Source organism: Lepidochelys kempii, chromosome 8, assembly GCF_965140265.1.
Source record: "Lepidochelys kempii isolate rLepKem1 chromosome 8, rLepKem1.hap2, whole genome shotgun sequence".
Taxonomy (NCBI): Eukaryota; Metazoa; Chordata; order Testudines; family Cheloniidae; genus Lepidochelys; species Lepidochelys kempii.
Genome location: NC_133263.1, coordinates 71,315,274 through 71,325,762, shown reverse-complemented (window position 1 = coordinate 71,325,762; position 10,489 = coordinate 71,315,274). Strand labels below are relative to the sequence as shown.

At 42.6% G+C, this 10,489-nt stretch overlaps 1 protein-coding gene across 1 annotated transcript in view; it reads left to right on the top strand.

Moving 5' to 3' along the window:
- The first annotated feature begins 523 nt into the window (after window positions 1-523).
- PLPPR4 (phospholipid phosphatase related 4) overlaps window positions 524-10,489 on the top strand; it is a 47,671-nt gene continuing 37,705 nt past the window's right edge. Inside the window, exon 1 of the mRNA XM_073356953.1 lies at window positions 524-917. Coding sequence (XP_073213054.1) covers window positions 840-917 — 78 coding nt within the window. The 5' untranslated portion in view covers window positions 524-839. The remainder of the gene's footprint in view (window positions 918-10,489) is intronic.

Genomic DNA, 10,489 nt, shown 5'->3' with positions numbered 1-10,489 from the left:
CCTGTTTCCCCTATGCTGAGGGGGCAGCGGGAGGAAGAACCACTGGACTCACCTTCACATCACTCCTGCCTTCCCCACCAGGCCACCACACCCTGTATGTGAGGAGGGGCCTGCTGCAGCTACTTTTGTCCCTGCCATGGAGGAAGTGGGGAATCATTGCTACCCCTGATGTCCCACTTGTGGGACGGTGGAGCCACGGTCACCTACTGCACTTGGCCATTCCCTCTTCAGAGCTTCCTACATAGCTTCCCCTTGTGCTCCGCAGGAATCTCAGGGCCTACTTGCCCCTCAACTGCTGCAACTATCTCCTACCACTTTACAGCCTTCCTGCCCATCTTCCCCATGATCCCGTCTCCAAGCTCTGCTGCCCACCGGATTTCCCCGCCCTTCCTGAATACTCAAAACCAATCCATCCAGGAGGGAAAGGGTTAAGGTGGCTGGAGCACGCTCCCCTCCTCCTGTAGGCTAATGGGGCCCCTTCGTTTTCCCTGGAGTAGGTTTCTTGACGTCAAGCCCATGAATATTGTACGAAGCTTCAGGATTGTAAGTGCAGCGAATCCTCCTCGGGCAGAGAAAGCCAGGGCTCTGCGCTGGGGGTGGAAGCCATTGCGGCGGCTTTGGGGGAGGAAGGAGATCTCTCGCAGAGAACAGGCTTTGGGCTGCCTGCGTGTGGCACAAGGGATTGCTGCGAAGGGGGAAGCGTCACGCTGAGCTCTCCAGAGGGGCCTCTGGGGCATGTGACATCCACACAAGGCACCGGAGCGGGAGGAGAGGAAGCCTGCTTCGAAGCACTCATCCCCATCCCTACAAGAGGAGCCCAGCTCAGCCCCTTAGCCAGCATGTCTGCGAAGGAGAGGCAAAAAGGCAAAGTGACCAAGGACAGCGTCACTCTATTGCCCTGCTTTTATTTTGTGGAGGTGAGTGAAGCACCTGAGCGCGTGTCCCTTCAGCTTTAGCATAATGCAGCTCGTTAGAGGCATTTTAGGAACAACTTTGGTCCCTGACAGCATGCGTCTTTCACTGGGGTCTGCTCTGGTTAGTGCCTTCCTCACTGCCTAGGTGAAGATGTAGAGAATAGCACTGGGGAGAGCTGTACAAGCTGAGCGAGAGAATGTTCCATCGGCGTATTATGCGTGTGTGAGAGTATGGCAGTGTGTCTCATTCCTCTGTCAGTGTGTGTTATGTCAGCATGTGTCTGGGTTCTGGGTCTGACTCGTACCTGGCTGTGGATTTCAGTTAGGGTAACATTAAGCTTTGCTTGTAATATATTTGCATGGAGTTCACGTCTGGTTCTGAAACTGGGTCTACATCATCTGAGCTGTAATCCACGGTGGGGTGGGGGGAGGGATGTTCTTTACATCTCGAAAAAGAGAGAGTTCATGTCGGTAATGTTTCAGAACCGTTTCATGTAAAATATGTAGGTGATGCTTTGCATAATAAAATCAGTACCAGACAGCCATCAGTATTCTGAAGAGCTGGTTTCAGATTAAAATCTTCCTTGCAGGATACAGGCTGCTTTTATGGGAATTATTTCCGAGAGAGTCATTTTGCAAATGGACTGGCAGCGAAATGAAACCATGTCACAGACATAGGATCATCTCAACAGGAAGACATGTTTCAGAGAGGGGTTTATATGCAAACAGATATTGCATGTATTATCTCCATGAAAGGAAAGTCATGTTGTAGAAGGAATGTTAAAAAAATGAATATGGTTTAAAGTTGTTAGATAATCAGCATTGTGTTTTTAATCAGTCCGTAGTAACCTGCCTGGATTGTCAGAGATAGCTAGGTAACGATGCACGTTTTGTATCTTGAAAAAGTGAAAGAGTTTCTCAGAAGATTTTGTACTGAAAGATTGAAACATGTCATGGCTGCTCTGTTGGTGCCAGGTGAAGTTACACTTCCACAGGTTTCAGAGTAGAAGCCGTGTTTGTCTGTATTCGCAAAAAGAAAAGGAGTATTTGTGGCACCTTAGAGGCTCAAATACATTTGTTAGTCTCTAAGGTGCCACAAGTACTCCTTTTCTTTTTACACTTCCACAGGCTCTCACTGCTTCAGAACTGGTGTATTGCTTAGAGGATTTTAGCCTCTTTTGACAGTAAGTAAAAGAGCAAACAAGAACGGCAATATTAAAAATCTTGCTTAAATATACTGGGAGATAGGAGGCCACAGTATGAGAGGGGCTTGTAAGTGGTGGGAAGCTGTCTCTCTTCCCCATAAATTCCCTACTAGTTGCCTGGAACAAGGGAGATGAATCATATTAAAAATAATATTGGATGGGATACTTTTCAGAGAATGTTAGATTTTAAAGTAACAGACGTGTCTTATTATTGTGGATTAGGCCCACTTGGTGAAATGTACCCACTGATGGAAGGCTCCTTCTGGGCCACATAATTCCTGTAGTATTCTTGTCAGAGGAAAGAGGTCATGGGTAGAGAAGCCAGCTAGGTGGGGGCCTCTCTATCCTCCTCATACTGGAGCAGAGGGCTCTATACTATCGGAGGCCATCCCATCACTGAGAAGGGCTTAGGGGGCAGACAAGGGAAGGGACCACTTCTATACTGATGCAGATCTAGTAACCAAGGGCCCCCTCACACATGCACACAAGGGGAGCAGCAGCCACTTGGGGATTTGAGGGGTTGCACTGCAACTCTATGGTCTGATCCCACACTGTGGTGGGATGATTTTTTCGAACAGTAGCACATAGCCCAAGAACAGTGGTCACACTTAAAATCAGTTTTGCCTGGGATAACATTACCTCAGAATTTAGTATAGACTCAAGGAGCTCAGTCAATTTAGTTTAACAAAGAGAAGGCTAAAGAGGTGACTTGATCACAGTCTATAAATACCAACATGGGGAATACGCATTTGACAACGGGCTCTTCAAACTAGCAGATGAAGGTATAACACAATCCAATGGCTGGAAGTTGAAGCTAGACACAAATTTATAGTGAAAATAAGGTGTACATTTTTAATGGTGAAAGTAATTAACGATTAGAACAATTTACCAATTATTCATCACTGGCAATTTTTAAATCAGGATTGGATGTTTTTCTAAAAGATCTGCTCTAGGAATTATTTTGTGGAAGTTCATTGGCCTGTGTTATTATACAAGAGGTCAGAGTAGATATTCACAATGGTCTCTTCTGGTCTTGTGGCACCTTAGAGACTAACCAATTTATTTGAGCATAAGCTTTCGTGAGCTACAGCTCGCTTCATCGGATGCGAAGCGAGCTGTAGCTCACGAAAGCTTATGCTCAAATAAATTGGTTAGTCTCTAAGGCGCCACAAGTACCCCTGTTCTTTTTGCGAATACAAACTAACAGGGCTGTTACTCTGAAACCTGTCTTCTGGCCTTGGAATCTATTTGCAGTATTCCTTAGAAACTCCCTGTACTTTGTATAGTGAGTACTGCAAACCACACTAAAGCGACTGCAGCTCTTATGACTAAGTCACTGGACTGGAACTCAGGAGATAAGGGGCCAGTTCTCAGCTCTACTGCACACTCTTTGTAAGACCTTGGGTAAGTCACTTAATCTCCTTGAATCTCAGCTCCTCAGCTGTGAAGAGGAGCCTTTGTCTCTCTTTTCTATTTAGGCTGCAATTCTCTGGGCAAGGCATGTTTTTCATTTTGTGTATGTACAGCACCTAGCACAATGGGGCTCTGATCTCAGTTGGAGCCTCTAGTATAGGCACTACTATAATACAAATAATAGTCTGTCCACTGACCTAGAGAAAACTGCTACTGCTGATGGTTATCTAAGACAACAGACAAGTTTTTAAGTATGACCATTGTGCTTGGGCTTTATGTAGGATTAGAAAATTTCACCCACTGTGCACAGACACTTTGGGAAATGCTGTCAGGTGACAAACTGCATTACTGCAAAATGTCACATGTCCTTAATAATTAGGATTTCTTTGTTGTAGTTGTTTTTAAACTCTTCATTATTAAATTCCATTTTCTATTGATTCACCTCCATTGGGCCTAAGCAGGACTCTGCCCCCTTCTTATGCACATTCCATTAGTGTCAGTGGGAGTTACATATGTTTATAGAGAAGAGAGGAGACCCCACACTGCTTGTTTGTAAAGGATAAAGCAAATAGATTTTGTATGTATTTCTGTGCACCAGCCTCATCAGTGGTGGGCTGCAGGAATATGCCCAGCTTGGGGAATGAGTTTAATAGAAACTAGAAAAGCAAGGGAATCTCCCATGCTATATTATTGCTGTTGCAGAGGCAGAGTGGAGAGGTTTTTAGCATATCCATGTTGTTATGCAGAAATTGGCTTTCTGTATACCAGATGAAGTGGGCTTCAGTCCTCATCTGTTGTAAGGAAAGTTGTCAGGATACAGACCCTTACAAGTAGAGAGGGGAACTAAAACTGAAAACCTTAGGATTCCAGGACAAGCTGTGAGGACCCTTCCACCTTGCCCATGTCTAGCACCTGGCAGCACTGAGGATGTTCACATCTAGATTTGAATGTTATGGTTGGCCCCGGTCTGTGTATTGTTCAAAACCAAAGCTCCAGATCTGAACAGATACAACATTTACGGAAATTTGGATCCAAATCCAGAGACTCAAACTTTGCAACTGGGGCCCAACTCCAGTTCCCCTAAAGGTTTAGGGTTGAGGCTATTGTCCTACTCTTCTATTTCTCTACTTTTCACCTGCAGGTATATTTGTTGAGACAGAAGGCCAAATTCTGCTTTCAGTTACACTTGTGTAAATCGAGAGTAAATTCAGTAGACTTAATTGATACCTGCGAAAAAGTGGACTGAGTCCAGAGTATCCAGTATTCAAATTAGAAAATTGTTGTGGTTGCCTCCCCCACAACTCTTCTTCTGTTCAGTTTCTAGTGGTAAGACATATATTTATGATTTACCCACATATATCCAACTCTAATCTGATCCCTGAGAATGTGCTCCTGGAACTTTATAGGTTTCAGAGTAGCAGCCGTGTTAGTCTGTATTCGCAAGAAGAAAAGGAGTACTTGTGGCACCTTAGAGAGTAACAAATTTATTCGAGCGTAAGCTTTCGTGAGCTACAGCATCAGATGAAGTAAGCTGTAGCTCACGAAAGCTTATGCTCAGATAAATTTGTTAGTCTCTAAGGTGCCACAAGTACTCCTTTTCTTTTTGGAACTTTATAGTACACGATAATACTGAGATTAATGAAACAGCCACCTGATAGCCCCTGCGGTGGCATTAGCAGAAGGAGGAAAATGACTTAAACATTTTTGAATTGTGATTAGTTAAAGAAGAATGTGAAACTGGCTCACCTCTCATATATATGTGTTTAAATCAGGAATAGCTCTATTGAAGTCAATAGAGCTACTAATGTAAGGGACAAGACAGGCAGGCCCTGTGAGGTTAACTGGCATTAGTACACAATGTGGATGCTTTTTGCATACCATAGGCAACATCATCATCCAAATAAGTGTAAACATGAATATAGGAGACAAGATTTAAGTAAACCAGCCACCTCTTAAATGTACACAATTTGGGATTTTCAAAATTTATTTAATAACAAAAATGTTTTAAAGGGTTTAATTCAGTAGGTGAATAATGAAAAATGATGAAAAATGCAATTTCTCCCCTCTGTACATCTCACCTTTCTGTATATTTCCTTCCCATTCCATTCTGCCCTACTCTCAGGTCAGGCTTGCCCTCCCCTGGCCCGTTCTTAGTTGCAAATCCCAATCCATTGCTCCTTGTGGCTAAGCAACAATTAGTTTCATTTTGTATTTTGAGAAAGACATGAGGAGCTTCTTTCTCACCGGTGCAAATAAATAATGAAATGCCAATCAGAAAATGCTGGAGGATCAGGGCCACAGGAAGAAGGCAGATCTATCACTAATAATGTCAGCAAAATAATGGGAAACTGTAGACAGGCATTATTTCCCCGAACACCAGAGGAAAGGGAAGGGCCCAGAAAATTATCCAGGGAAAAGGAGAAAATGGAAAACCAAAATCACACAATATAGAAGGGTAGATTAATACATAAGCATAATGTAATACATAATACATAAACAGGGAAGGAAAAGATGCCTTATGGTCACTGATGTAACCTAAACATGCATGGAACTTTATAGAGCAAAATTAAAACAAACAGATTTTCTGCCTTCAAAGGGCTTGAGCCTGCAAACTCGCACTATGGGGAGCAGTACTTACTATCCTGAAGTCAAGTACTACTCAGAGGAATAAGCACAATTATGTCCAGTAATATCTGTTTGCAGAATTGAGCCCTAAAATGAGACAAAAAACAGTCAGAGACTACAATTAAGGGAGAGGATGAGGAAGTGATAGACAGAAGAGGAGGACAATAATTCCAATCCTGCAGATGCTTACTACTAGGCACAGTGTTTATTACCATGATGCCAACAAGACTACTCATGTTAGTAACCAATACTTATGATTATAAGGATTTATAACACTGGACCAAATATGATTATATAGTAACTTAGCAAGCGAGGCTGCATTTCTATTGATAGTTTCAATCTAAAAAAAAATTGTGGGCCTGATTCTGATCTGATATATAGCAGTGTCAATCAATAGTAACTGAACAAAACTCAACCAAGTTACATTCTACATAAAAATGATGTAAGATCAGATCAGGCCCTATCTAACTTAATTTATTAGAGCTACAGGGCCACATTCTCCTCTCACTTACACCAATTTTACATTAGTGGCTTCAGTGGAGTTATTCCTAATGTACAGAGATTAGATAAACGGAGAAGCAGGCCCATGGGTTAGAAGCTGTAGAAGTGAGAAGGAAATCTACAGACATACAGAAAAGAATTAGAGCAGCAGATACAGTGGATGTGGTCTAGGCTGAAAAAATAGGGAAGCAGAAAACCTACAAAAAAATTAATGAAACTTTATTAAACACAGCATAAAACATTTCATGACTTTTTGCAGTTTTCACTATTCGTGAATTAGTATGTATCTCATAAAAATGTTTAAAGTGTATTTAAACATTAGTTTTAAATGACCCTATTATAATGACAGTAAGAGTCTTACACTTTGCAGAAGCACATATCACGTGATCTGGCTGGATTTAGTTTTACCTGTGCATCGCTACCTACCTGAAGTGTAAATTAATCAGCACTTCCACACAAACTGATCTGTGTTATTTTTTAATTATGTTTGTACGTTTCACAGTTGTATAGAATATGTGGATAATCTGGGCCTCGTCTTTAAAAACTAAGGGAGAGGACTACTCATGGAAGCTCAGTTTGCATCTGTTTAAATAGAAGGATATTTTCATAATGAAAGATCTATCACCATCAGGAAAATATTAGGAATTGAAACATTGGGCTAGTCTACACTGGCAACACTAAGCGCTGCCGCAGCAGTGGTTTAATGTGGCTTGTGTAGTCACGGCAGAGGGCTGGGAGAGACCTCTCCCAGCGCTCTGAAAAAAACACCTCCACGAGGGGCGCTGGTACACGGTCTACACTGGCGGTCTACACTGGCGCTTTACAGCGCTGAAACTTGATGCGCTCAGGAGGGTGTTTTTTCCTCACACGAGCAAGAAAGTTTCAGCGCTGTAAAGTGCCAGTATAGACAAGCCCATTGTCTGTGACCATTCCTGGAAAGAGATCTGCCCTTTGCTTTGTTGATCTTCCCTCGTTAGCATATTCAGAGTACATCCTCAGTACATTCAAGGACAATAGCCAGAAGCTTAGTGCCTCACATTTTAAGTATGAATCTGGAAAACTTCCAGGGATATATACCTCCTGTTCCCCAGAGGATGAAGATGTCTGCAGATGTGGCATGGACAAATACATTTATTCATAGTGACAGGAATATGCTCTGTTTCAAGGAAAAATCTGTGTGTGATTTTTCTTCACTCATTAACCAAACATCAAAAAATATCTGGGGTGAAATCCTGGAGCCTGGGAGTTTTACCACGGACTTATATGGAGACAGGATTTTACCCCTTGCCTTTTGTCTTCAGGTTTGCATGTACAAACACAGAAGGCCTAATTTTCTCTCACTTACACATGTATAAATATAGAGTAACCCCACTGAAGTCAATGAAGTTACACCAATGTATAATGGGTATAAGGAATCGGAGAATCAGGCTCAGTAGATGAAATCCTGGCCCCGCTGAATTCAATGGGGTCAAGATTTCACCCATTTTCAGTACGCTGAAATACAGAATGCCAGATCCTGAACTCCTGTAAGTCAGCAAAGCTCCGTAGATTTAAATGCTAGCTGAATAATTGGCCTATAAACTTTGTGTTACTGTGGATTTATTGGCAGAATATCCCTACACCAGTTACTTGTCTCTGGGTTTGCTGAGTCGTGAATGCAGCTCAGAGAGACTATCCACAGAGTTAAGTTTTGTTCCTTACCTTTTCATGTGATATGTAAGGTGGTAATGGGGTTTCTTTTGGCAGTATTTCCTCAAGCAGACAGTATGTGACCCAACCAATCACTGTTATAATGTGGATCCCTTCTCTGAGAATTGATAATCCATCCACTTTTGTTGGCTACCAGACAGGCTAGAAAGCCAGGGGTAGGCAGTACCTTAGAAAACACAAAAGAGATCTATTATATTATTGTAGCAGTCAGTTCTGTAAACTGGTGGGTTTCCTCGGCTCCAGTTGAAATAAATGGGTGTTGAGGATGTTCAGTGTATCTCAGGACCAGAAACTTAGTTCCCATTCATTTTTAACTTATACTGACAAGGTGAGATTCAAAATGTCAGATGTCGATGCACATCACTAAGTATCTCAAAAATTCCACTTCTCAGTCATTTCTGGATTTTTTAGGTGTGTAGCTATGCATGACACACATCTGCATTAAAATTATTTGCTTAGGACTCTGCAAGGTTTTTGTAGGCTTGACTTCCAGGATATGCATTGCCTATGGGAATTTAGTGATTAGAATGGGAGTTTTACCTCTATAAGGAATTATAGGATCAGCTCCTCAATTTCGGGGAAAGGGCAATTGCTGTATGCTAATTAAAGGGTTCAGAAAGAGTCAGGAACTACACCAATGTCTCTTGGAGGCACAATGGAGGACTTTCCTCCCTAAATTTAAATCCAATGAAAAAGCATGTTTAATCTTAAAAAATAAAATAAAAATAAAAATGTAACCGGTAACACTGATGAGCTGCACACAATCATTTTGATGATTTGGTCCCATGAAGGGGAGTTTCCACTTTCATCACAATAAAGATCATATGTCTAGCCCTTTACCTTGTGAAGATAGCAGCATCAGTTTACTATTCCTAAGCTAATCATGTGAGCAACTATGAGGGGTGAAATGGACAAGCACCTGGGTCATGCAGTAGCAGGAGGCTGGGGAGGGGCATCCTAATGACCCACTCTCCTCACATACATACCTTTTTATGTGAAAGGTGTCAGTTCAGTCTGGTATGTACCTGAAAGAAGCTCTAAGCTCCACTGAAATCTTTTGGCTGGCCCTGAAGTGTGGTCAAGGTGCACAGGAGTCAGTTTTGTTTGGGGGAATTATGTTCAAGACCTGGCCAAAGCATGCTAAGGAGAGCTCTGCTTGTTCTTACTTCTAACACATTCTGAGGCCAGGACAGAGGTGTCTGCTGCTCAGTCAGGCAGCTTCCACCAAAGGTTGAGCCTGCTCTGGCAACTGCTACCATTTATAACTCCTTATGCATTGCCCCCTGCACCACTAGAAGTGCATGGTGGATGCACTTGTAGACCTGCATTCCACACCACCATCCTGCCAGCCTCTCCAGCAGCTCATGAGAAGGAGAGGAGGTGGGAATATTGTGCCCTGAGGACATTTGGCAGTGTTGCTCTTGGGACCCACCCCAATGACCCTCCTAAGCTGTGGAGCAGACAACAAAAAATATATAATTGTGTGCAAGTCTCTTTAAAGAGAGTTCCCCCTCAGAAACTCATGCTTTAAAATATTACTCACTTCCAAAAAAAGGGGACCATGGTCTTTTAACTCTAGCCCCGATTTCCACATTGAAACCCCGAGGCTAAGCAGCAGTGTGGTAGATCCCATGACCTACTAGCCCATTGTTGTGGCCTCTCGGTGATACTGCAATATATGGTATTAAATAAATTTATCAACAACATTGTCCTTTGGCCTAACCAGTAAGTCAGTATTCAGGGCCTTGCTGGATTGTTTCTGTTAGAACAAGAAATTGATTTTACTAGTCAGATATTTCTTTGGTGCAATCTTGTTTCTTTATGTAGAATGCACCCACAGTCCTGTTTCCGTGATCACAGTAGGAAAGAAAAGCAGAAGGCAGAGGAGGCAGTTTCTCTGCTCACAGTTTCAAAGCCTGTCTTTCCAGCCTGTACTCTGCACAAAAGAAAGCTCTCTGTTGGCTTCCTCCTAGGGCAATGCTCACATGGTTTCTCTGGTTTTCTGCTCACTTTCCCGTTCTTTTCACACACTCAGGGCAGGTTTACACTTAAAACTCTGCAGCAGTGCAGCTGTAGCACTTCAGTGAAGCTGTTAATATGCTACAGCAGAACTTCTCCCGT